Source organism: Phoenix dactylifera, chromosome 8 (assembly GCF_009389715.1).
Source record: "Phoenix dactylifera cultivar Barhee BC4 chromosome 8, palm_55x_up_171113_PBpolish2nd_filt_p, whole genome shotgun sequence".
NCBI classification, from domain to species: domain Eukaryota; kingdom Viridiplantae; phylum Streptophyta; class Magnoliopsida; order Arecales; family Arecaceae; genus Phoenix; species Phoenix dactylifera.
Genome location: NC_052399.1, coordinates 27,171,104 through 27,198,988, shown reverse-complemented (window position 1 = coordinate 27,198,988; position 27,885 = coordinate 27,171,104). Strand labels below are relative to the sequence as shown.

General features: G+C 38.8%; 1 protein-coding gene across 3 annotated transcripts; it reads left to right on the top strand.

Annotated features, from left to right (window-relative positions):
• Positions 1–351: 351 nt before the first annotated feature.
• On the top strand, positions 352–26,256 carry LOC103708627 (E3 ubiquitin-protein ligase SINAT2-like). Of its 3 annotated transcripts, none has more exons than XM_026805237.2 (4): positions 352–589; positions 14,289–14,599; positions 23,906–24,292; positions 25,531–26,256. In XM_026805237.2, exons 2-4 carry the CDS (start codon positions 14,591–14,593, stop codon positions 25,849–25,851), a joined length of 717 nt encoding a protein of 238 aa, XP_026661038.2. In that variant the 5' UTR covers positions 352–589; positions 14,289–14,590; the 3' UTR covers positions 25,852–26,256. The 3 variants fall into 3 exon arrangements, with proteins under 3 accessions (XP_026661038.2, XP_008791866.2, XP_008791867.2); XM_008793644.3 differs by having other exon boundaries at positions 14,289–14,618; XM_008793645.4 differs by having other exon boundaries at positions 378–589; positions 14,321–14,618.
• Positions 26,257–27,885: the final 1,629 nt, after the last annotated feature.

Sequence of the window (27,885 nt, the reverse complement as noted above, 5' to 3'; positions counted from 1 at the left end):
CTGCATTCCGATCTCAGTCTAGATTCGGCAGGAACATCTTCATTATTATTATTTAAAAAGAAAGACCTCCATTACCATCTATTAATTTTATTATAACAACTATTATAATAATAATTATTCTAATATTTAAAATTTAAAATTACTCATTGTAGGCCAAATAATGGCTATTATTATAATCATTATAGTGGTTATCGATCAAAGGTTCCAGAACTTTTAAATGCCACGCGTCAGCAAGAGATTTCCCTTCCCACAATTTTAAGGGACAGCTCTGAGCACCTGATCCACAAGCGGCGGTGACCGCACCGCGGCGACGTTAATTGCACGCGGAGAGGGAAAAAGTCAAGTCTTCCAAGGTGCGAAGACGACAACTCCTGGCTTGCCGGCGTTTCCACGAACGGTTAAAAACATCTCCTCACCCCGACGCGCATCCATCGGTCCTCTGTTTTTACTCCCTTTCTCTCCTCTATTTTCCCTTTTCTTTCCCCAAAAAAAGAAATAATATTACTTACATCGCATAGATCTCCAATTCCATTTCTTCATCTCTGCTTCAATGGTTAACTTCTTCCAATCCAATGGTTGAAGCAGATGAGTGAGTTCTCTTATCTTTAATCCCTTATTCTCTCTTTCTCTCTCTTTTTTCTTTTGCCATTTTTTAATTAGTATTTCGTTGTTGGATTCGGATGAATGGTTTCATTTATAGAATGTTTGTATGCTTCTGGAGTATTTGTATTCTTATTATGTAGGGAGAGAAAAGTTTGGATTATGAGAGTGAAAACAGATCTTGGTATCAGTTTTGGAGGTTGATGGATGGTTAACCTTCGAATTGTGATTTTACTGCTCCTCTTCCCCCCAAATGTTTATTATTTTGAGTTCTTTTGAGACGATGCTTGGGTTGAGAATAGTATGTGTGGTGGGAGACTGGTTGGCTGCTTTGCTTACTGGATTTTTGAAATGATTTTTTTTGAGCCAAATTTTAGGAATTCTTATGGTATCTTTTGGCTGAAAGGGTTGTCGTCCTGAGCCCTCTAATGTTTGTCTGGAATCTCTTTTGTCCCCATCTTTTTCATCATTGAAATGCATGGTGACCTTGCCACCTTTTTGCTCATTCTTTTTGGCTAAATTAATCTGTTGTGGTAGGCATTGCAAAAAATTTAAATTACATGTGACTAAGATTCTAGAACTCTGATGAAAATCTGTCTATTAGGGAGTTTTAGAGCAGTATAAGTATCAATGCGGTGAATGAATTCCTCATTGTCTTGGTATTGGAAAAGTGAATTTACCAATTTCCTTCTCCATAGTTTGTTCAACATGCAAAAATTTCCTATGTAAGTATTTAAGTTTCTGCTGCTTTTGAACTTTTTTAAGCAACTTTTTTGTAGAAGTTTGGGTGAACCAAGGGCATCAGGATTAGCTTCACACGTGAGTGCAAGTTCATTGCAGAAAATAGTTACCTGTAGCTGTAACTTAGCTTTGTTTGAATTTACTGCCCAAAATAGGCTTATTTGGGATCAGAGTAAGATCCACCTAGCGAAAATGGCTAAAATCAGATAGATTTGATACTGTCACATGGTAAGGGCTGGATAGATTAGTGTGAGATCCTAAAGTTTGGGTATAATTCAAGGTAGCAGTGTTGTCTATCTTATTTTGGAGAAGATAATTGATTCTTAGATATCTTTAATGGGCCCCTTGATAGTTGTAGTGCTTGATACGAGCACAGTGCCTAATTCGAGATAGCAATGTTGTTTATCTTATTTTGGAGAAGATAAATTGATTCTTACATATCTTTAATAGGCCCCTTGATAGTTGTAGTGCTTGACACGAGGACAATGCCTAAAGGCAACATAACTGTTCAACTTGGTAATGGAATAATCGGTGGCATGAAAGGGAATTACCATTTTATCTATCAATTTAACCAGATTATTGATGTCTCCGTGAGCAAAAACCAAGTTATTTTAATTTAGTCAACCCTTCCAACCATGGTATGCTGAACCGATCGGAACCGGTGGTTCCGCCTGTACCAAACCGGTGCCGACAGGCACCGGTACGGTACAACATATAAAATTGGTACAAGCCGGTACCGATGCGAATCGGGCCGGTTCGCACTGGCTCAAGCGCATTTTCTCCGCGCGCAGGAGCGCCCATGCAGGCTGGCAACCCGTTAATGCCACTCTGTGGCATTTAACGAGTCCACGTGCGTCCGCGTAGCTTTTTTCTTTTTTGGAATCGCGCGCGGACGCGTGAGTGCGGTTCCCCAGTAGCGAATCACACTGCGTGCAGTTCTTCGCGCGAGGCAGCGTGCCCATGTGGGCATTTAAAGCGTCCGCGCGTGAACGCGTTCTTTTTTTGCTTCTTTTTGGCATCCGCACGCGGTCGCCTCCGTGCGCGCATCTCCGGTTTGGTACCGATTCCAACTGGTACCGAACTTGTACCGTACCGGTACTGATGCCCACCGATACATCGGTACGGTTGGTCCGGCGGACCTTGCTTCCAACATTAATGAAAGGGCTTTCTTTCGTGCTTAAAGAGTCCAAATAGTTAAAGGAGTTGGATGGCCATATTCATGTCTTTTCTTTTTCTGTTTGTTCATTTAATGGTTGAATGTGATCCGATCGAGGAGAAAGAAAATTTTCTCCAATCCGCTTAAGTCGAATCTCTAAAAAAAAAAGCTAAAAGAAGATGAAAAAATTATGAAAGTAGAGCTTAAGTCTCTTTTTCTTTCATTGATAATACACACCTCCTAAACTGAGGTATATAGCCCCTATTTATAATACTAGCAAGGTCCCTTTTCATAATTTGGGTTGGACTCCTCTTTTAGTTCGAATTTTAAAATAAATATAACCAATAGAAATATTCTAAAAAAGCTAAAATTTAAAAATATTCTAGAAAAACTAAAATTTTTAAGGAGGTAGATTTCGACTTCTATATCAACTCTGCTTTCTATCGCTCTACTTGATTATTCTCAGATCGAAAGCTATGCTTGGTCATATTCTTACCTAAAATTTTTTTTTTCGGTTTGACCAACCCACTTCAGTGCCTAACGGAGGAATTTCATCCCAATTCAACCTTCTACTTATAGATCTCGAAAAGCTACCAAATTAAAAAAAAAGGATCATCTTAATCGGGCACCATATGACCGAGTTTGGCCTTCGGAAGTTTGGTGTGCGACTTGGCTTTTCGATACGGAAGATCTCGCTCCTAGATCCTGTCTAGTCTAGTTCATAATGGCCAAAGTGGTCCACATCAAGTTTGGTGATCCTTCTGAATACTCGTAGTCAAGATTTGTCGTCTTGGTATCGGACCCCATACCGGTTCTATACTAGCACGTTGTCAGTACGGTATGAGATTTTTTGGCATACCGAGTGTCGGTACGCCACCTATATCGGATACTAATACTAAACCAGTATAATATGGTACGTCCTGTACCGGCTCGAAACCGTCCGGTTTGGGCCGGTACGGCATACTATGCTCGCAGTGGCTAAAGTGGTCCATATTGAGCCTGATGATCCTTCTGGATTTAGGCTTACCCTGTTAAAAGATTTAGCTCCTGCTGAATCAGAACTGAAGATGGAAAAACTGACGTGATAGAAGCATCTGACTTTGCTCGGACGTGGTTTCTAGCCTGGCTCTTCTTTATTCTCGAGTTTCAGCAAACCACTTGTTTTGCTCCCGCATCTAAACTTCGTGGTAGGAATGCTCCTTATCGTCCTTCCTCGTCAATGATGACTACGACGACTCCTTGATCTCAATATTGGTAGACCGCAATGGAACTAAAGAATGAGAGCTTGGCCTTTCATAAGTAGTATCAGATTCTCGTACCATCATCACAAACTTGCTGTAGGCATTAACGAGTCGCTTTGCTTGAGCAGCAGCTGCAATGTTAATGCTACCTTGTGCTTTGGAGGCATTGATCATGAACTCCTTTCCATCTTTTATGAGATCATACTTCTTTAGACATTGGTAGAATACTGCATCTCAATCTCAAAGGTACAGTCTCCCAAAAATAATCCAAGAAACATCTAAAGAAACTACTTCACAAGTTAACTTTTCAATAGACCTTTTGGTTATGGCGAATTTAAAGGAACACTACTTGGTGATCTTCAATTCGACGCCCTTCTAAATCCAACTAAAAGGGTAGGGACATGGATGAGGGTTGGTCTGCAACCCCAGCTTCTGAATTAGATTTTTAAAGATGAGATTCTTTAGGCCTTCAAAATCTACAATAGCCTCAATGATGCTCTCCTCAGTTGATCTCTTGATTTTTCTTGTCATCAAGCTCAATTTGGAGTCTGCTTGCTCAAGCTTGGGTAGCTCAACTTCTGCAGACTGCAACATTGAGAACAGTCTTTTTCTTCTTCTTGGAATCCTCATTCTTTAGCATCTTCCTTTGTGGCCGCAGCTTGGGATGAAGTTTCCAACATTTCTCCTTGGTGTATCCATGGAGGTTATAATGATCGCAGAATTTTTTTTTGAGTCGTGTTGGCTTTCTTCTTGCCCTGTTTTTTCTTCTAGCTTGATTTTTCACTGCATTTCTTAAACTTGTCACTCTTTTTACCTTCCCTAGGCCGATTCTTCTCCTTAATCTCCATAGCCTTCATGTTGGTTTCGTTGATATCTTCAACTTTGAAGAGTTTCATCTCCTTTCGGATGCTCTCGTGGAAATCTTTGACATACTTTATGAAAACTGCATGATTGTTGATGGAGATGTTGAGGAAGATTGCTTACTTGTGGAACTCGGTGGTGTAGTCTTGGACAGACTGATCATACTTTTACCATAGGTACTGCCACTTGATCCACCGATCCTCCTCGTGGTCAATTGGGTAGAACTGCTTCTTAATTAGGTTCTTAAAAATTTGTTCCATGTCAGATTTGAAACATCGTTGTTCCTCATGCATAAATTCCACCAGGTAAGAGCATGGCTAGAAAGCTTAAGACGGGCAAAAACTACCTTCTGGACACTGGAGTATTTATAGATAGTAAAGTATGTCTCTAACTAGTCTAGTCAGTTATCTAGCTTCTCCGCACCAACAATCCTGTCATATACAGGGATCTCGATTCGAGCCTCAACTTTGGTTGAAAAGAAAAAATTTTCGTACCTGTAGGTAGTTCATCCTCATCCTCCTCGCTATATCGTGGATCTTCATCTTGATACGTAGGATATAGCTTCGCAATAGGAGTTGTTGGTGCTTGTGTTGAAGGTATCACCAATCTGAAGGCGATATCGATTTGTTGGGCAATCTTCTCCTCTAGTTGTATGAGATGTCCTGTTGTGTCATCATCCATCGAGGAAAAACTAGCAGCCATATTCGTCTTTGTCCTTCGATGTACTCGAAGCATGGATAGTCCTTCTGATTACTTGTATTGCTCACGCATCTGAACCATGAACAGAGGCCCTCACAAATATAGAGGGCCAGAGTTTTGATACCAACCTGATCTGATTAGAGAGAAGGAAGATTATCTTCAACATACTCAATTCGAATCTCTCAAACGAAAACTAGAAGAAGATGAAAGAATTGCGAAAGTTTGACTTAAGTTTTTTTTTTCTTTTATTGATGATCCACACCTCCTAAACTGAGGTACATAGCCCCTATTTATAATACTAGCAAAGTTTTTCTTTTACAATTTAGGTTGGACTCTTCTTCTAGTTCGAATAGGACTAGGTATCCTAAAATATATATAACTAATAAAAATATTCTTAAAAAAACCAAAATTTAAAAATATTTTTAAAAAACTAAAATTCTTGAGGAGGTAGATTTCGACTTTTACATCAATTCTATCTTCTGTCGCTCTGTTAGATTTTTCTCGGATAGAGAGCTAGCCCGATCAAATTCTTACTCAAAAAGGAAACATTTGTTTTGACCATCCCGCTTCAGTGCCTAAATAGTGGAATTTCGTCCCAATTTAATCTTTTGGTTGTAGATCTTGAAAAACTACTTCATTTTAAAAAAAAGATCATCTCAATTGGACATCGTATGACTAAGTTATGGCTTTCCGAAAATTTGACATGCGATTCGGCTTTCTAATGTGGTGGATCTCGTTCCTGGACCCCGTCTAACCCTACTCGTAGTGGCCAAACTAGTCCATGTCAAGCTTGGTGATCCTTCTAAATATTCATAGTGGCCAAAATGGTCTATATCGAGTTTGGTGATCCTCCTGGATCAGAATGCTGCATCAAAGTCCAAACTTTTTGTTTAGGAGCTTGATTTAGTTGGAACTTTTTTTTCAGAAAATTTGAAGTATCTTTTTCTTTTGATGGATTTGATGCGAAAATGTTTAGAACTTGGAGGACAATATTTCTGAAATTGATAAATTACGATTTCATAAATTATTAGTGATAGATATGTTGAAGAATAAGGTCTTAGATGAACACATCTTATCAACTCAAAGGGAAAAGAATAAAATCATGAATAGTGACTAAATTTGCTTACCAAATTTTAGTGATACCATTACAACTTTGCTTGTGCTTTACATGTTTCATTAGAAATATAAGTGGTTCCTTCCGGAATCATCTGTTCTCGATGAAGTTAATCCAATTTCATTTTTCATAGGTTGAGATGGGGCTTGAAATAGATTTTACACATTTTCTTCTCCGACAGGCCTTGTTGTCAAGATATTTTGCTTAAAACATTTTGCTTATGTTAACCATGGGTGTATGTGTTATACAAATTGCTTTCTTTGGTGGTTTAGGGTTGTCAGGACATGGAGTTTCATTCAAAGTAGTCACTCTAGGTGATTGCTCTTGAAGATATTGAATTAAAAAGGTGAAGGTTGGGCAGTGTTTTTTTGAGTGTAATTTGTATGTGGTGAATCAAGTGCAAGAACTAATTATCAGATGAAAGTGGGAACAATTAAGATTGCCGTTTACAAATCGTAGATGGAGAACAATAGGAATAAAAATCAAACAAAAATGATCGAAAAATAACGATGAAATACATGGAAAATCAGTGGCACGAGAATTTCCTTAGTTTGTGACCCCGAGATTAATGAATGTTGGGGCTATTTATGAGTGTAACTAATAAGTTCGGGAATAGGCGCAGGAAAACCATAATCATGAAATCCCATCCTAGATCCTACTATTTAAGTCGAGCTTATATAACCCTTTTACACCAACATATTGAAGGCTACCTTTGATGTTATTACAAGCAAGATTCGTCATCTGATACTGGATCCCGTACCGGTACTATCATGGTCAGCGGAACTGTCTTGAACTATTTGGTTCGAGGCGTTCCGAGCCGTACTGGTAGCAGACCGAGATGGTTCCGGCAACGAAAATGAGAACCGGCGATGGAGAGGGAGAATGAGAAGGAAAAAGAGAAAAAGAGAGAGAGCGGGGAGGGAGGGAGAGGGAGAGGAAGGTGAAGGCTAGCCGGCGGAGGCCAAGAAGCCGCCGCGCAGAGGAGGCAGAGGTCGGGGAGCTGCCGCAAGGAGGAGGCGGAAGACAAACTCCACTTTCGGTCCTCTTTGTTGGAATTTTTAAGTAAAAGTTGGCAAACCCATTGCCCACTTCACTTAGTTTTTTTATTTTAAAAAAAACTAAGTGAAAGTCGGCAATGGGTTTGCCAACTTTCACTTAAAAATTCTAAAAATAAAAGGGCCCTCCTTTGGGCCGCTCCTCCGCCGCTGTTCTCCGGCCTTCGCCTCCTCCACATGGAGGCTCTCCGGTCTTTGCCACCTCTCCGTGGCGGCTCTTTGGCCCTCCACTGGCTCTCCGCCGACCTCCCCCTTCTCTCTTTTTTTCTCTATCTTGTTCTTCCTCTCCCCTGTCTCTTCTACTATGTCGGTACAGGCCCAGCACGGCACAGAGCCATACCGACCCATGCCGTCGGACAACCATACTGAGGGTACCATACCAGTACAATATCTGTATGCCTAGTGCGAAGGTCGGTTTACTATGCTGAGACTCGATACACCTTCGTACCGAGTCTCAGTTCAGTACTATTATGGTAGGGTGTGCCCAGTATTGGGGCGATGCGCACTGATGACTACATGTTTTTCAAGTCTTTCATAATATTGTGTATTCATTTTAATATGCTTTTCCATTCATTTCAATGCATTATTGTTTCCCTTTTGAGACTCTTTTAGGCATTTGGCACATGTGCTTACTAATGCTCCTTGGATCTTCATTGCAAATGCCTATTACAATTTTAATGGGTTATTCATAGTTTTCTACTTATCAATAGTATTCTAGGATGTGTTAAAACTAGTTATCTTGTTTTTGTCTGCTAGTTTTAGAGACGCTAGTTATCTTGTATTCTAGGATGTGGTAAGGGGGTCATGTTTATGCATATCTAGCCAACTATACCTGCCCATGGCACCTTCATTTGACATACTTGCTTTGACATGACACAACTTGGGTATAGCTATAGATATGATGTCAAAATGTACTGGAACTCTTGGACATGCCGTACCGGCCCTAACCGAACGGTATGGGGTGTACTGTACTGTATCGATTCGGTACTGGTACCCAGTACAGATAGCATATGGAGTATCAGTACGCTAAAATAATTTTCTACGTACCGTACCGTACAAATATTGTGCTAGTGTGGCTCCGGTATGGGGTCCAGTACCGAGATGGCAAACTTTGGACATGATAGTCTAAGAAGTCGGAAAACAATATGGAGAATGGAAAACAAAGAATTGGAGTTGTTGAAGAGACAAGAGAGAGTATTGGAGAAAGGGGTAACTGTTGCCTACTTGGGTGAGGTGACCAATCATGAGTAGCTGCGCACGGCAAGATTGGCCGTGGATGGAGGAAACTTGGTGGCCTTGTGGTGAATGAACTAGGTTATGGAGGTTGCTGTTGGTGCTGCTGTTGCAACATTGAGAGCAAGGAGATAAAGGAATTTAGGGCTAGTTTGAATTATAACTGGCAGCCAGCATGTGCTCTGCACTTGGTTATTCAAGTGGAAAGCATTCGATGGATGACCGAAATCTCATAAGTTTAATGGCAAATTTCCAATTGGTCCCTGGTTTACTTGCCATTAATGGTCAGAGCTTGTCAGATAGAATTTTTATTCTCAGTCCCTGGTTCTGATGGCTCTTCTATTTTAGTTCATTGTCTATATAAAACATGTCTCACTTTTGTATGAAAAGTATATATTTGAACATAACATGCATAAATGTGTGTGTAATAAGGCACAAGACTGTATGAGGTGCAGCCTAGGGACTAAACGTTAAACAAACCTTGGCAAGGCCTACCCTACCTAATTTTGTGAACCTGTGCCCTCATGCACATGGGATAAGATCAGCCTTTTTGGTTTTTGCTCTACATTTGCTCATACACGCACGAAACAAAGAGAATGCTAGAAAGTTATATTAGCAAGGCTGAATCTTATAAATCATAACAGCAATGATATAAAGATTGTTGCCATTATTTTTTCCATCCATTATTTTTCTGTCTATTGAACTTTTTCTTGGAATTGTAACATAGTAATTATACATCTAGTCTCAGCCTATAAACCATGGTTTCAAAGCCCTATGGAACGTCATGCTAGAACGAGGTACCCTCCCATGTGTCGACTGTTAGATGTATGCCCTAGAAGCCAATCTGGCGGACACATTATTAATTCTAGGACATAAATTTGTACTTGACTTTATTATTATCGAATAATAAATGGGCATCTTTTCATTCATATTGTTTATGTGTCTATGAATCGTCTAAGAAATTAATAAGATGATGGTACATATTCTCAAGAGTTGAGAATTTGAGCCATGTATCATTGGTGATTAATTTCTAAATGCTCATGATCAATGGATCATCACGAGGACGGTGATCGATCCGATCAGTGCACAGATCGCTTTCCTTATGGATGGACGAGACTCGAGTCCACAGTGTAGGGACACTGAAGTGATAGTGCAGGTGCTTGTTAGAGAACAAGGGTACTGAGCGTGACCAAGACAAGAAGTCACTTGGATGTCTATCCACTCGTCAGTGACTTGCTTGATGTTGCAGTAGTATGACTGGTCCTTTGACCTGCGGTGCTTCGGCTACTCACAGTGAGGTTATTGTAGTTTGACTACACGTATACATGGTCTCTAGCCATATGGGTCCTTGTAGTGTAGATTGGCTGCAGTAAGTTCACTGTAGGAGTAGGGTATGCACTTACATGGAATCTATCGACCTTGATAGAAGAGGAGTGATCCTATGTGATTTATTAGACTGAGTTCTAAGACCTTGGCCAGGGCAGTAATATAAAGTGGAGAAAGAGTTTTTCACTATCGAACTCAAGTCAAATAAATCTAGACATATGACAGACGACGGGGTTTGACGAGTTATCCATGACCTCCGGTCTGTAGGGATCCACGATAGAAGGACTGTATCATACGGTAACTGCACCTAGAGGTTCATCATTCTATTCTGTTGGGTGGCCACTACATACTGCTAGGTGTCACTGGTGGATGGTGAGACTCACAGGGATCATCTTGATGGTCGATAAACCCTGATGAGTTGAGTTGAAATTGTTTCAACCCTTTGAAAGGAGTTTTCAATGATATTGTGATAGAGATCGCAATATATCTCACTACCAGTCAGAATAGAACCTATGGGGTCACACACATTAGAGGTATTGACCGATCCGATGGTTGAATGTGATTAGGAATCACAAATAATCAATTAGATTGATAAATGGATAACCCGCTAAGAGTTAGTGGTTGGAAGAAGGAACAATTGCAATCAAATTGCAATTTAATTTAATTAATTAAATTTAATTAATTGGACTTGATCACGAGTTCTACTTGGAGTAGGATCCTTGGAGTCCTAATTGGATTAGGATTTCAAATTAAATTAGAATCCTATTTGGAATAGGATTTCTAAAGTCCTAATTGTCTTAGGGCTGAAATTTAATAAGTCCTAATTAGATTAGGATTATTTTAAGTCCTAATTAATTTTAAATTTAATTTAATTAATTTCATGACTCCTAATTAGATTAGGATTGAAGAGTTCAATAGAGTCATGGCTCAATTAAATTTTAATTGGATTAGAAATTGGAGGAAATTGAAATGGGTTCATAAAAATCCTATTTTGACTAGGATTGGACTCATGCAATGGACCCAAATTAAAACCCCCTTTAATTTATTTAAATAGCAGATTTAAATGAACTTGAGGGAGGGGCCCACGCCCCTCCCCTTGGGGTGTGCGTGGGAGAAAGAGGAGGGGCGCACGCCCCTCCTTGTTAGCCAAAAGAAGAGATAAAGATGAGTTCCTAAAAAATAGGAACTCATCCTTATCTCTTAACTAATTAAAAGGGAGCATGGAATTTCGAAAAAAAATGAATGTTTTTCTCCTCATTTCAGCCGTGAGCACCCTCCTCCATCTTCCTCTTTTGAGCCACAATCAAGAGAAGAAAAAGAAAAGCTTGGGACGCCCTCTTCCTTCTTCATCTTGGTTCCAAAAAGGAAGAAAAAGAGAAAGGCTGCGGGTCTTGTTTTCTTCTTCCTAAATCCATCCTTCTTCTTTTTCCTCTCAAGCCAATCAAAGGTTGATTCAAAGGAGAGGACTTCAGCCATCCATAGCCATCTCTGCAAGGGAGCTAGCACCCCGGTGAGATCCAAAGGCTTCGATCGAGTCAGTACTTCGTGTGGATACCTGTAGAGGCCGGACGCGTGTGCGGCTTCCACTGAGCCTTGATCAAATACCACGTAAATCAGATTTGCGGAGACCATCTACCCGCACAAGGTGAAGATCTGATCTTCTTAATGATTTTAAAATGGTTTAAAATAATTTAATTCTAATCTATCTACAAACGAAAGGTTTTAAAACACGTTCATGCGATGAACGGATCCCGCATATGTTTTTCCGCTGCAATCTGAAAATTATTTCGAAATTTTCATGGCATATGTGGGATGCTAACATCGACATGGGACCATCTAGCAATCATCTCAGCATCTCGATCGGCATCTCGGGATATGCCCCTCCCAATTGTCGAGATGGCGCTGGAAGGCAGTGTGTCATGTTCCATGGAAAAGCTGGACGGTCTCATCCAACGAAATTTAAAACTTGCAACAGCCAAAAACTAGTTCAATACAAAATGAAATTTTAAAACTATTTTCACATAAGGTGGGGTTGACATCTATCCCAAGATCAAAATTCTCATTTTTTTGTGCATTGTTGGATGATTATTGTGGAGACAAAATTTGAAAGCACATAAACATAGCCATAACCATGTAGCTTTATCCTGACGATTTGGAGTCTTTTATGGATCCTTGTTCATTAAGAATTCCTATTTAGGCTCCTTGTAACGATATTTCAAGCCTTTCCATATCTTTTCTCATGTTCTTCGATCTATGTTACCTTAAATCTTTCTCATAACTTAGAGTACCTTTTCTTATTGGACCCCCCTCAAGTGTTTGTTGTTCATGTTCATTACCATCTTAACTTATTATCCATCACTTATCCTTAATTTCTGTAATTCCAACATCTACTATAATATACTAATTTTTCGCTGTCTTGTTTCAAGTTTTACTACATATCCATCTCAACATTCTAATTTTTGTTACACTCAACTTGTTTTCCTCGGTTCCCTTTAATGCCCAATATTCTAAGCTCTATAACATTGCAGCCCTTATTGTTGTTCTATAAAATTTTCCTTGAGGTCATCAAGATATGTGTTGATTACACAATACCCTAAAAGTAAATCTATATTTTATCTAACCAGCTTTAATGCTATTACATATAGCTTCATTTATCTTTCTAGTTTTTTTTCTAGCATATCTCAAATAATAGAACCTAGCACTTTATGGTATATCATGTTAAATTGTAATTGAGACCTCATTTGTTTTTCTATTTTTACTTAAATTGCATTTCATATACTCTCTTCTTGTTCTGTTGGTTTTTATGCCTTTACCTGCTAAATCTTTCTTCCACAAATCCAATTTAGCATTTAGTCTACTTCTTTTGTAATATCATGAAAAATTGACAATTATGATCAAAATTGAAAATAGGGACACTGCACGACTCTTTTTACCCCCTTGCCCTTTGTTATGTATGGGGGATAGTTCAAGATAGTCTAGTAGATGACTACTAGGAAACTGCCATTCTTCTCAATAAAGAACAACATAGTCACAAGACTCACAACTATTGCATTATCTGGATGACATTTTCTTTCAGCCATTGTTCAGTCACTTCAGTGCATGCAAAGTCAAATTTACAGATTTACAGTAACATAGATATGAGATAATCATGAGAAGGGGAAGATAATCCTTTGAGTAGGGGTTCAAATGAGCAAAGCTTGAATAAATAATCAAGCTTGGCTCGGTAGAAATTGAGAGGCTTGGGCTTCGCTTTTGGTCAGCTTGTTGAGCTATATGGGTCCAGCTTGAGCTTGAGCTTGAATCAAACTTGTTTGCTATGTTGCTTCAAGCTTGTTTAACAATTGAGCTTGATTTTTAAGATTGTTTAGTAGTGAGCTCAAATCAAGCTTGGTTCAGCAAAAGAGCTTGGTCTAGCTTGATCCACTAAATGAACCCAATTTCAATCTAAGTTCACCTAAAATTGGCAAGAAGGAAGAGTAGACCTACTAACAATTGATCGATCATCTGCTATTTATTACCTTTGATATCTATACTAACTTGGGAAGCCTTGGGCATTTCAGTTTATTCTTTTAGTCTTTTTGAAATAAATATAGAGTTAGAATGCAGTACTCTCTACTGCGCCAACCAAAAATACATGGATAAAGCATGTTAATTGTTAATAGTGCAAATTTTCTTGGCCACTTTCAAACTTTCCAAATAGTCATGCCTTTTTTCTGTTATAATTACAATTTGACTGCTTTAGATTGCAGTATCTTTTTTCGTTAGTTTAGCATTCCCTTGATCATAATGTTCAATTGAGAATTCCTTTCCTTACAAACAGATATACATATATGGAAAGAAATAAAATGAAATTTTAAATCTTTTTTTTCCCGACAGCTGTTAAACTGGCTATGTATTGTTTGCAATATTGTATGCTGAGTTGTTGCGAGTTTTGGCTGTTTATTGTTTAGCCTCTGAATTTCATAAATATGTTCGTGCCTATTTTTAATGTAGGAAAAAGTTGTTACTCTTTTTTCTGCTAGTTCGTAGAACAAATCTGTACCCAGTAATTTTCCAAAATTTGCACATGCAACAGTTGGATAGCAGTTTTCTTTTTAGTTTTTATTATAATATCCTTTCCAAGTTAAGAATTTTATTATGTTTCATAAAAATGTAATTTTATTTATCATTTCAATAATTTACTGGTATTTATCTTTATGGTAAATAATTTGCTTCATTTCTTGAAAATAACACTTTTAACTTAGTATGAATATGCTCTCCAGGTTAATGACTGTCATACTGTCACGAAATTCAGGGAATTAAAACCAAGCTGCTGCTGCTTTACTTCATGATTTTAGCAAACCAAGATACTATCATTTCGAATTAGCAAAATGGCATCTTGAGGGGGTGCATGCAAAGAAATGTTCATGGCCGATGCCACAGTTTCTGATTATGATCTATCAACTGAAACTATGGATCTTGAACAGACTGTCAAACCAAAGAAGGTCACCTTTGCATTGGGTGTCAAGCTAAGAGTGCTTTCGACCAGAGGTGTGCTAGACCTATTCCAGTGCCCTGTTTGCTCATGCTCAATGTACCCTCCCATCCTTCAGGTTTCCAATCTACTTGCTTTTACTGAAATCTCAAATTTGACCATACATATGTTGCCTCAAGCATTTACATTCAACAGCATTCTTACACCGGTACACATCATTATTGAACCCAAATAAGTTCTGAAGAGTTGGAGTTACATATAAATTGTATGTGCATGAATTAACTTTCAATGCTATGTAGTCTTGCTATTTATTTGGGTAGAAGAAAAGAATACACAAAGGAACCAGGAAGAGTAATATCTAATAACCATGTCAATCATGGTATGCTGAACCGGCCTGTACTAAACAATTCAACACATACCGGACCGGTCCGGTTCAAGCGTAGAGAGGCCGGAACCGATCGGTATGGTCGTGTACTGGTGCGAACCGGACCGGTTCGCATTGGTATGAATTCGGTACTGTATTGTACCTATGTGAATTGGGCAGGTTCGCACCAGTACGTGCGCCTGCACGCGCTGCCTAGCACGCTGCGTGCGGTTTCCTACACAGTGCCCACATGCGCAGCGCAGGGTGCGCCCTGGGAACCGTTCCTGTGTGCGGTTTCCTGCGCCTGGCAGCGCGGGGCGCGCGCTGGGAACCATGCCTGTGTGCGGTTTCCCGCGCCTGGCAGCGCAGGGCGCGCACTGGGAACTGTGCTCATGTGCGGATTCGCACTGGGAACTATGTGCGGGCGCACGGTTCTCGTGGCAGACCGTATTTACATCTGTTGTATGTCTATGAATTGGTTTTAAAAGGTACTGCCACACTATATATTTGTACTCATTGAGATTGTTGCTAATGGCAAACAAAATATAGTTCAGATAAATGGATGGGCTGGGAGGAAAAGCAAATGACTTTAACAAGTTTGGCGACACCATCCCGAATCGGACGATTCCGGCCATTCCGAGCTGTATTGGTACGGTTCCGGCAATGAAAACGAGACCCATTGATGGAGCCGAAGAAGTAGATGAAAAGAGAGCGAGGGGAGGGAGAGGGAGAGGTCAGGACATCGGCAGAAGCTGTGGGGGGGCGGCCTGCGGCGGCCGGTTCTCCTGTTTCGAAAGAAATAGGGGTCCGGCCGCGAATTAAAATTTTTTGTGATTTTTAAGTAAAGTCGGCAATTTGCCACCCTATGCCAGCCTCCCTCTCTCTCTCCCGCTTCTCTCTCTCTCTTTTCTTCTCTCCCACGGTACTGTGCCTTTTGTCAGTACAGGCGATGTACGGCTGTACCGACTCGTGCCACCGGAGAACCGATACGGTGCTCGGTACCAGTTTCTCCAACCTTGGACTTTAATATATTAAATGGTCGCTGCTTCTAGAAGATACACAGGCACAAATTTCAGTAGTTTTAAAGGTACATATAACTGCATAATCAGTTGCTCCACCACTGGAGAAACATCAGAGAAGATATTGGTTTCAGTTTTCTTAATTAAATATCATCAGACTTTTATTCTATTTTCTTTTACTGGGTTTGGTTCATATCAGAACCTAGAAAACCTTATCTTGCCTGCTCCTCAGAATCCCATGGCACTCATGTGTTGCATTAAGTCCTAAAAGATGACTGCTAAATATGATAATACTCTTCCATTATCTTAGGATTAGGGTTAGGAGAATATGATGTTGGAGTGACTACTACTCCTGGTTTATAATGAATGGAATGGGGAAAGAAGAGAACGATGCATACTATCTTGTCTAAATTTATCCCAATAGAGGACTGAATGCCAAAACCAATGATGCGGAGTGTGAAAGAGAATGATACTAGTTCTATTCTCCATTATGAGGTGAAAGATAGTCGTCCCTTTACAAAACAAAGAGCCAGTGGGGAAAGGTGGGTACTCATGAGGGTTTCATTTAAGGCTTATTTGTTTTCTCAAAATTAAATCCCTTCATGGTAGTTGGTACATCGTAAAGCTTAGGTTTTGAATTTAATGGAAGAATAAATCTCATTCTGCAGTCACATTCAAATATTTGCTTTCATTTGACCAGGTTTTGCAATAAAACAACTCCATATCAATTAAGAATTTCCACTGATAGGACTGCATCTAAACCAAATTGATTTTGCTATTTATGTCCTTTATAATCTGGTATTTGATTATCTCATATCTTTAGCAAGGGTCTATTTGGTTTCCCATGGCTGAATGTGCATTGCAGTTAGACTGTGTTCTGTTCAGAAAAATGTAATTTCAGGTGCAAGAGCAGCTTTGATGTGCAACTGTTACTGAGAACTTTGACTTCAAGTACTATGTTTTTCACCTATTGGAAAGTTTTTGCTGCTGTGCAATAAGCTGATAAGATGGCCATTCATCATATATTATGCTTTGCATTTATTTGATCACCTTTTGACTTGACTGTGCATATGCATGGTTTGCCATGAAAATATCTGTTTGACTTAGCTTGTCCAAGTTGACCTGATTTGCTAACAATTGTCTTTGTTATCTGATTCTGGCTGTCCCAGATTGGCCTAGTCTCAAAAAGTCAATTAGTACTTGGTGGTAATTAGTGTGGTTTGTTAGATGGGTTTGACTTTTGTAGAATTTAACGTCAATCAGTCAACTGTTGCTATCAGTCATTTCTTGTTAAAGCTTCTTAAAACATGCATCATGAAGAATGCAAAAATAGAAAAAAAGTACAAGGAATGACACTTTTTTTTTTGATGGATAAATACCCATACACATCGACATTGATTCATGCACATAGAACTATGACATGTTTGTGCCCCTTTCTCTCTTCCTTTTTTATACCTCTCCTGGTGGTTGGTTGCCCCTAGTTACCTTCCTTGCTCTTCATGGCTTGGCCACATAACACTGGAAGAGGGGGCAAAAGTGCAAACCAACATTCCTTAACCATAAAAGTGGAAAAAATCATCTGAGCATATGTCTATAGAATAGATCCTTTCCATCAATCGCATCTGCCGTGTCTCAATTGGTCGAGCTGTATTGGTCAACCGTAGGAAACTAGCCCATAGCTCTTATTTCTTTTGGTAAAGGTCAACGGTCTTGTTCAACCATTTGTGCATAACGGGAGGCTAGCTTAGTAGATTACCAGCAGTGATCGTCAGGTGCTGAGGTAAGCATTTATTAAGCCAATTCGTTCTATTTCAATCCCTTCTCTTTCCTTTTTCTTCAGAATCCCACTGCTCTACTTCTTCCTTACCACTCCCGACACTATCTAGCCTCGGTGGAAGCTAAGCCTTTCAATCCCGCTTAGCAGCTTTTTTTAAAAATTTAGTACCTTTCACAAAAAGTAGATTTTTTAGGCGCCTACCTCTAACAAAAGATTCAGTGATCCCTTCTGACAAGACAAGCGGAATAGTTGCGCCTAGCTGCCTCCGACTAGGAAGGAGATCTCGCAGACAATGATTCAGAAGTAGGAAAAGCAATGGTCACCCTCCCTACCTTCACTCTTGCAGCCCGAGGGGCTTTGTTAATTCATCAACTTATCTAGCCCAGGTCGAGGTACCCTCTGCTTTCTTTGGCTCTACAGATTTTACCTTCAGCCAATACGGTTTTATGCTCCTCGTTCTAACTTTCTTTGCTTGCTACCTATTTAGTGGAATACCTCTATCTTGTGATACATGTCCGGGCACTGCTTAGGGTACCCGTTCTTTTGTTGATTAGCTCGATCCAGGAGTCCTCGATTGTCAGTCTAGTTCACTAAATTTATTTTCTCTTTCCTTCATGATCAACAAAGTAGAGAGTGGGCAAAGAAGCGGGTGGTACTATGATTATCTCCTATCTATCTGGATTGTCTTGATTTTTCTTTTCTCTATAATAGTAGTGTTGGTCGCAGTGGTGGAAATATATCTCTTCTCGGGGAGGATAGATCATTGTCATTTTCATCTCGAAAATGCCCATCACCTATACTTGTAGGAAGCTTGTCCCCACGCCTTCGCCCTTGCATAATAATAATAGGTTTTTTTGGCCTTCGTCTTAGTAAAAATTTGATATCCTTTCTTTCCCTTATCCTTTTATTATTTAGGCCCTTATTCCACAAAGGCAGCAATCCAAGTTTCAAATCGGCTAACAAACGGGAGAGCCCACCAACGGATCTGGGGATACAACTGTACTCAAGCATAGTTTTAGGGGATGCAAAGTGCTATTCTGACAATTAGTTATGTTCAATGCTATAATTTGAGGAGTTCAACAACTCAATTAATGTGTCCCCACCATAGCCATCCTGCTTCTAAGCTCTTGTTTTACCAATCTGATTTGTTTTCCTTTGGCTTGCTTTTTTTTTAGAGGCCGACTTGCCCGACCAAAGGAGAAGAGGATAGAGAAGAGGATAGGATAAAGTTAGACTTGTACCTATATCATCTCGAATTTCAAAATAGAATCCAATTATCTTGGCACTCTTTCTATGGATAATAAGGCAAAGGACCAATAGTGGAACCTGGGATTGGGTTGAGATCATGGAAATTGGAATACTTTGTTGCTTTACACCTGACTCACTGTTTACCCACCTTCTTGGGCATAGTGGTTTTATATTAAAAAAAATCAAATGATCCACATATGCCTTAATGGAAAAAGTGGAATTTTGGAATTTAGTCCCGTTTTCTGACCAATTAGCCACCTACCATCCAGAGGCGACGAAAGGAAGGAAAGAGATAGGCACAACCCTTTCCAAGGCAAGGGAGCCCCTTTTTTGCAAACCACCCAAACTTTATTTCTGCTACTGCTACTGGAGCAGATAGAGATAAAGAAGCTTTAATGTACTTCAATTTTTCACTCATTCTTCTCCAGGGGATTTTATCCCAAATGACCCTATGGAATGAAAATTTTTTTTCTATCATCAAAAAAAGCAATAAAAAGAAGTAATTTGAGTCCGTCTTCGTAGTAATAACCATAGTTCATTCTGAAATCCTAGTTTCATGGATCAACGAGCATCGAGAACTGATCTCAGAAAGGGGATAATTTTTTTATAAGATCATCAGTCAGGAAAAGTGCTCACCTGAGCAAGTTAATAGTTCATTTGTTCTAGGAGGTTTCGAAGCCAAAGTGATGGAACTCTTTTGATAAGCCGATGGAGCCTTAATGAGCGATGCCGGAGGTCGCTCGATCTCAGAATGAATGAAAGAGGAAATTTTGGCTTGGTGTAAGGAAAGCAAGAGCAAAAAAGAGTGGGAAAGGGGCTAGGATAGGAAGACGGGGTTAAATCCGCGGTGAGGTCAAAGTTCCCTTTTTTACATTAACTATAAGGAGTGAAACAAGAGCTATGCTCAGAGTGTAAAGAGAGAAACAAGTTGAACGTCCCATAAATGAAAATGCTAAAATGGATATATGGTAAAATTAGAAAAGATAAAATAAGAAATGAATATATTAAAGGAGTTGTAGGAGTAGCACGAATTAAAGATAAAGTGATGAAAAATCATTAAGATGGTATGGGCATGTACAACAAAAATGTAAGAAGGCTCCAATAAGAAGACTTATTTTAGTTTGTCTTAAGGTGGTAAGAGAAGCAGGGAAAGATCTAAGATAATATGGATATAGCCATATAGGTTTTGAGGAAGGATATGGAAAAACTTGGAATAACATTAGAGGTGGCCTTAAATAGGAATACTTGGCTCATGAGAATCCGTGAAGCCGATACCAAATAGTTGGAAAAAGGCTTCATTATTATGATTGTCATTTGTATCTAGATTATAAGTGTAGCTTTCAGAAAATAAAAGATCAGCGGATAGTATATTTATAACCGATAGATAGTAAACAAATACCATTCAAAAACCAATCTTAAACCTCTTAATATATGAAAATTCTTGTTGACTAACCACAAGATCCAGAATGCTTAAGCTATTAGGGAAGGGGTCAACAATGAATGTCAAGCCTTAACACCCCCCTCACGTAATAAATGAGTAAAATTGGCCTGAATGGGGATTTGAACCCTTAATCTTTGGTTGTGATACCATGTTAATCAACCAGTAGATGCCAAAAGCTTAAGCTGTTAGAGAAGGGGTCAACAATGAATATCAGGTCTTAACAATGCTCAGAGAACTCAAGGATTTTAGAAATTAAATCCAGGAGGGAGCAAAAGAACACAAGGGCCACAAATATTGACAGCTCTATGGATCCTCATCATACATTGCTAAACAAAATACATATGACTGTATTGGACCATCATAGAACTTTAGGGACAGATACAACATAGGACCTATCAGAAAAGTACTTCAATGATTGATACAACATAAAAAAATATTTGATATATAACCTGATACAAAGGGGAGCCTTTGATGTTCCTAATTATAATCACCATTGAAACTGATTCATTCTATTAAAAGAATGCAAGGCAATGACAACTGAGGAATTCTGCACAACAGATCTGTAAGTGGCACTGAGATTCTAGTTGTTTAATATTTGTCTACTTTAAAATCTGAGTTGTGTTTTAGTTGAACTTTTATTTATTTGGAATCAAAAAAATGCCTTGAGCCTCTCAAGTAAATCTCATGCATTTGGGTAAATATCAATAGGTATATATAGCATATCAGTCAGATGTTTAATTAATTGATATTCAAGTGTCCAAGCATATGAAACTTAAAGATCACATAAGCGGAAACAGATGCACTTGAAAGGAATGCATGGGTTACTTGTCAAGAAAAGGGAAGCCAAGGGCTGAATGTTCCCCAATCTTTGAGAATATACAAGTTATTGGATCTTTATGCGCCTAAGCTAGTAAACAGGCAATGATAATTGCTGTTGTTGTGAGTATCTGGCATATCAAGCACAGAACATATGATGAAAAATGTCATAATAAACTGGCAATATCACATACAAGAGTAGGAAAGTCTATTTGAAAGACTTTTGACATCAAGCGGATTCATTTTCTCACAGGGCAAGCAATAATATAACTAAAAAGGTTTTGTGATAATACTTGAAGTCAAGAGAAGAGGAAGAGTATCATCAGGAAAAGTAAAGTTGTAAAACAAAGGAACATGAAGATGAAAGCGCCCACATTTGCTTCTTGCTATGTCAAATCTCACAAACTTCGCCTCTTCGTGTTTCAACTATCTTCATGCTACAAGTGATGATGAATGACACATCCAAGAGTAGAAGGTTGACTTACATATATCAAAATATTGGGTAGCTTTAAAGAGCATGATGTACATAATTGAATAACATAATACTAGAATTAGTTGAGAAAATACAAGGTGTAAGCCATCAGCAATATGAATTTCAGTTTAAGAGAGTATTCAACTATCTAGATGTACAAAACTCTCTTTCCTAGGTGATGGTTTTGAATCAGGTACCTGAGGGCATATGTAATTTCACCTACTTTTGATCAATCTTTTGGTCTTTTCAAATTGATTGTCGATTAGTCATGAAGGATCAGCAATGTAGAGCTGCAAGAGCAACCAAGAGCTGCTTGGCTCTTGGGGCACCCTTGGAAAATCTAAAGGTTGTATATTTATCATACTACGGAGATATTGGGTCTTGATTGAAAACTCAGATTGGAGAGTTGTCAACCATCATTTGTGAATGTGAAAGCCAGAAAGAAGAAAAAAAATAGTAGACCATTAATAGCTTTAATATGCCATTGCCTTGAACTTGAGGATCACTTCCGGGTACTTGCAAGTGATGTGCCAATTGTTGCCTGAAAAGTTGTAAGCAAAAGGAAGGTGCATGCATTATTTGAATGATTTTGAGAGTTGAACCAGAGTGGACAAAAGAACTCTTTAAATAGAATTAATCATATTCATAATGGACTCTGAAACAGGATTCATCATTTTTACAGTGAAGATTGCTATGACATGATGAACTTCTGCAAATCAATAAAGTACCTTTTTAGTATTCTGTTTAAATAGAAAGTTTACTTTTTTTATATAGAAAAAAACTTTTCCTAGTCTTCTTTTCCTCTTGTGGTATCCTTTCTGACAGGAGAGTGGACTTGGATTTCAACTCATATGAAATTTGAAATTGGCAGGCAATTGACATGAGAATGACTGCAATCATCTTCATTGGTGCATAAACTTGGATGAATAGTTAATCAAAGATGAAAATGACTTTTGAGAACCTTGAGATTTTGGTTCGATGTAAATATTTGAGGAAACAAAGTGAAGGTATTCAGCTTCTATTACTTGTGAAAGTTGCTAAAGAGAAAGCACACTCATTTTTTTTAACATTGGAAAACAATAAAGATAGCAAGCACTATATCCTTCTAAAGGCTGCTAGTGCTTTCATTTTCGCTGTTTGGTTAGTCTGAATGTTTATGGTATAGACAAGTAAGGTTTTAATTTTTGCAGGGATGGGGGGTGCCCTGGCCATCCTGTCCTGTTCGTATGAGAAAACATGACTGGGATGGGGGCGGGATTCTAAAATCCATCCACAGCGGGAAAGAAGAAGAAAGGGGCAAGAAAGACAGGAAGGAAAGAAAATTAAAATGAAAAACCAAAAAGAAGGAAAGTAGCAAAAAGGAAGGAGAGAAGAAGAAAAAGGAAAGAAAAAAGGGTAGGGAGAAAAAAAAGGGGTAGGTTGGAAGGATGAAGAGAAAGAAAGCATATTCCTTTTTTTTCCTCAATTCATTAGGCGCTTTGTGGCCCTATCAGTCGGCTTGCCAATAAACTGAACCACGTTCAATCAAGAAAGGAAATAATTTTAACAACTCAAGATCTCATCCAAAAAGGCTAGCTGAAAAATATTATTTGGGTTCCTTGATCCTGTATAAGTATTCAAAATCTACCCAGCGAATTACCGGTGTGGGACTAACACCTGCCCGCACGGGTTCTCACATACTCTTCCCATTTAATCGTCAGGCTAAGGGTCTGAATCCATTCAAATCTAATCACAAGTACCACGATCAGCCTGTGGTTAGCTTCAATGAGCCTGTGATGCAACGTCCCTTAGTTCATATGGGTTATGGGCCGGGTCGGCTCTGATACCATTTGTAACAACCTAGAATCTCACCAAAAATGGCTGGACGAAAGGTATAATTTGGATTTCTTGATCCTGTATAAGTATCCAAGATCTACCTAGCGAATAACTGATGTGGGACTAAACATACACCCGCACGGGTCGTTACAATAATGAAGAAGAAAAAGGAAAGAGAGAAAGGAAGGAGGGAAGAAGAAAAAGAAGGAAAAAAAGAGGAAAGGAAAAAAAGAAGAAAATGAAACAAACAAAGAAAAATGTAAAGGAAAGAAGAAGGGGAGAGCACGATGGAGGGTATTGACCATGATTCTCGACCGGGACGGAATGGGATAGCATGCATCCCATTCCTTGAGAAACCACGAAACCTCCATCCCATTGGTTTTAAAATTTTGTCCACAATGCCACAAATTATTTATAATGGCATGGACTAACTGTTTATTTTCTTTATTGCAGTGCTCAAATGGCCATACTCTTTGTTCAAAGTGCAAGCATAGAGTGAACAATCGCTGCCCATCTTGCTATCATGAGATTAACAATATACGGTGCCTAGCTTTGGAGAGGATAGCACAATCATTGGATTTCCCTTGCAGCTACCAGTCTCATGGTTGCCATGAAATATTCCCCTACTATGACAAGCTCAGACATGAACTTCAGTGCAAATTCCGTCCATATGACTGCCCTTGTGCTGGATCTCGGTGCTCTGTCACCGGAGACATCTCAACCCTCCTGGCCCATCTCACAAATGATCACAAGGTTGATTTGCATGTTGGGTGCACCTTCAATCATCGATATGTTAAATCCAACCCACTTGAGGTTCAAAATGCAACATGGATGCTGACGGTAAGCTACATGCAGTGAATTTTGGCAGTTATCACATTTATTCTAATCCAATCAGTACTTTTGTTTGGTTTTTGAACACGGTGTTATGAAAAGGATATAAGGACCTTCCAGAAATTCATAAATTTATTTATCCTTGTAATTTAATATTATAACATCTCAAATATATCAAAAATATTGCTTAATCGGTTATTTTGGCTGTTAATTGATGAAATAGGAAACTGTTAATGTTAATTCTTATTATGTTATATTTTTTATGTTACTGACTTTTGTGAAATATCTTCCTGACAAATTTCAAGGAAAAAACATGAAGAATGACAAGGAATTATCCTCAATTCGCTTTTTAGGGGTTTGCAGTCTGCATTATCTGCATGCAAATTTGTATAAATTACAGACAGCCAGTTTTTAGAATTTTTTAGAAGAATAATTTTCTGACACTTTTTCTTCTAAAAAAACTATCCTGTGGTATGTGGGTATGACCGCAACCACATTCTTATTTTTTTACTCTAAATCATATATTTTACGAGGCTTGATTTCGGATGGCATTTTTTTTAGACATTGGCACTGTTGCTTGTTGGATTCACCTTAAGCTTGCATTATTAATTATAATTTCTTTTCTCTTTTCTTCCTTTTTTGATACAAACATGGACCATCCAATGGAATATGAAGGGTGATTTTGATCAGTGTTACCTGAGCATGGATGTCATTGTTGGGCTCTGGTGTGTATTGGGGTGTCATTTTTGGGAAGGCCAGTAATAGGATAGAATCATGGGTCTTAGACTTATCCATGTGGAATTGTTTTTGTTCCTAAGATAGAAACCTCAAATATAAATAGGAGAGACTGTCTTATCTGTAATATCTTGTACACACACATCATGGCAGATATTGGGTGTGCTTTAAGTTGCTTCTAGAAATACACTGCTGCATGATGCCGGATTACCCATCTGTGTGACATTTCCATAAATTGACGGGTTGGCATGAGCTTATCCATGCGGTTATGCGTTCTTCAAATTGGAATCAATTTTCTGACCTGGCTTTCGTGCTTTGGTGAGCCATAAATGAGATCTGCCTAATTAATTTAAGCACTTAGTCAGTTGCATTGCTAATGAGGACTTGAGTTTAGTAGCTTGTCCCCTTACAAACTAGATTTTGCATTGTTGGTGTGAACTCTCGGAACTTCCTACATGTAGATCCCAATGTTGATGTCAATTCTTGAAACAATGGCTCCATCCTTTGTGCAGGTCTTCAATTGTTTTGACAAGCATTTCTGCTTGCATTTTGAGGCCTTCGAACTAGGGACCGAGCCCATGTACATGGCATTCCTGCTGTTCATGGGAGAGGAAGACGAGGCAAAGGACTTCAGTTACAGCCTAGAGGTAGGTGGGAATCACCGGAAACTTATTTGGCAGGGAGTCCCAAGAAGCATCCGTGATAGCCACAGGAGGGTTCGTGATAGCCACGATGGGCTGCTCATCCCCAGGAATCTGGCACTCTTCTTCTCTGGCGGTGATCAACAGGAGCTGAAGCTCAGAGTAATGGGCAGGATATGGAAAGAACCTTAACGCAGGTAATTCGGAGACTCTTTGTAGTGAAGTAGGAAATAAATATACTTGCTATGACAAACTATGAGAAGTGAATAATATTTTCCCTTCTAAATTAACATTTAGTCCCATGAACTTGAAACAATTACTCAGGTGTGTTTGTCCCATAGTGAAGCAGATAAGGTTGTAAAATTTATATATTTCCTTTGCTTGTGGGATGTTTCTTGAAGGTGCTGACACTGCCCTTTGTGCAGTGCCTGTTCCTTCGCCGTCCTCCAATATTTGGTCCTCAAGTTATATGGGATAAATTATCTTGTCCTTTGATCTTTGTTATCTATTAGAGGCCTTGGAACGGTCAATCCCTTGTAACACAAAACAATTAACATGGATTCAATAGTGATCATCCTGCCTGAGATTGCCGAACCATTCTGGATAATCTGTTATGACTGTATTTTCAATTTTATATGAAGTTTGTAGCAGATGAGTCAGCCAAGGTGAGGTAGGAATCTGGCATCCATGTCATCATGGATCAATTTATGTCCTCATTCCACTTAAGTTTGCATATCTATGTGTTCAGAAGTAAGGAAGTGTGTTCTCCATCCTCTTTGGAAATGTCAACTAGACTTCGGCCGACGCCCATCTACTTGAATTCTTTGTAGCTGAGACCATTGGAGGATCAAAATACATAGAATTTTTGGAGCTTTTTTTTCTTCTTTTTTCTTTTGTGGTTATTGGAACTTGATTCACTGAGAAACATAACATTAGAAAGAAATTATCGGCGAAGCTCAGCGGGAAATGGTAGTTTTGTTGTTGGGTTGGGTTGATTCATGCTTTTAGATGAGGACTGTGGGAAGTAAGGTATAATGTGGAAATGCTGAAAGTGGTTGTTGGATATATTTCAACATCTACATATTTCCTGAAGGCTGTGTGCATGAAAGGCCAAGCTTCACCTGTATGTGGCACGTGGTCTCCATATGAATTTTCCTAGTTATGTATCTTTATTGTTGTGGTGTGAACCTCTAAACCTCCATGGCTCCATCTGTGTCTCATTCTGTAAAATATTTCTTGTAAAAGTACATCCTGCTTGTGATAATAGAAGTGCATGAAGTAAAAGAAGGACCATGTTATTATATTTCTCAATTATTTTTTTTAATGCTGACAATATAATTTAGAATTACAAACACATAAATGATGGAATTACGAACCATCCGATCCTCCCCTCTCTCTCTCTCTCTCTCTCTCTCTCTCTCTCTCTCTCTCTCATTCTTCTAATACCATCCATCCTTATTCTTAGTGGTGATAATGGGTTAAAATGAGCAAGGTTAATCAATTTTTTCTAACAAAAGGTGTAAGATTAACTAGCTTGTATATGGTTCTTAATTCAATCCCTAGTTATTAGTTGGCATGCACTTGGATTCATGTGGGCGTTTTTTTTTTTTGTTGGAAATTGATGAGGGAAAAAAAGGGGCAGGCAACCTAGGTTCTACTTTATTGGTTGGGATTGCCTTATTCGAACAAAAAAATTTTGGTGCATACATCAGAGAATATCATATGGGGCGGGCTTCCTATTTTACCACATCTCTTCTAGCATCTATTATAAAGAAAAAAATCCAAAAGTCAAATTGGGTGGAATTCCTCTTACAAACAAAGTCCATCAGTTCCATGACCTAAAAAACAAAAAAGAAAAGAAAATCATGCGCATGAAGAGAAGTTGTCTACCTATATTCTCTTTTCTTCCTCGTAAGGCATTTCTCCTTATCCCCCAATCCTTTTCTCCTTCTGCAAATGTGCTTCCTTGTGAGGGCGTTGAGACCATGGTATTTATCGATGCAAAATACATGGCTAAGGGATACATAGTAAAAATAGTCCTCCCACATCCCAATACACATCTTTAAATAAATTGATACGTAGTTTCTAAAACATGATGCTCACAATATATACTCTATGGTAGGTGATATACACCGAGCAAAATAGTCATTTGGCGTCTCAATATACACTTCTGGATAAATCGATATACATTTTCTAAAATATAGTGTTCACTAGTACATACCACAT

What these genes read in the sequence shown, in the direction of transcription:
- LOC103708627 (XM_008793644.3), top strand. Translation starts at nt 14,427, where the DNA reads ATGTTCATGGCCGATGCCACAGTTTCTGATTATGATCTATCAACTGAA. An exon ending in TGTACCCTCCCATCCTTCAG is followed by an intron (nt 14,619 to 23,905) that starts GTTTCCAATCTA and finishes TCTTTATTGCAG; the next exon opens with TGCTCAAATGGCCATACTCT. An exon ending in ATGCAACATGGATGCTGACG is followed by an intron (nt 24,293 to 25,530) that starts GTAAGCTACATG and finishes TCCTTTGTGCAG; the next exon opens with GTCTTCAATTGTTTTGACAA.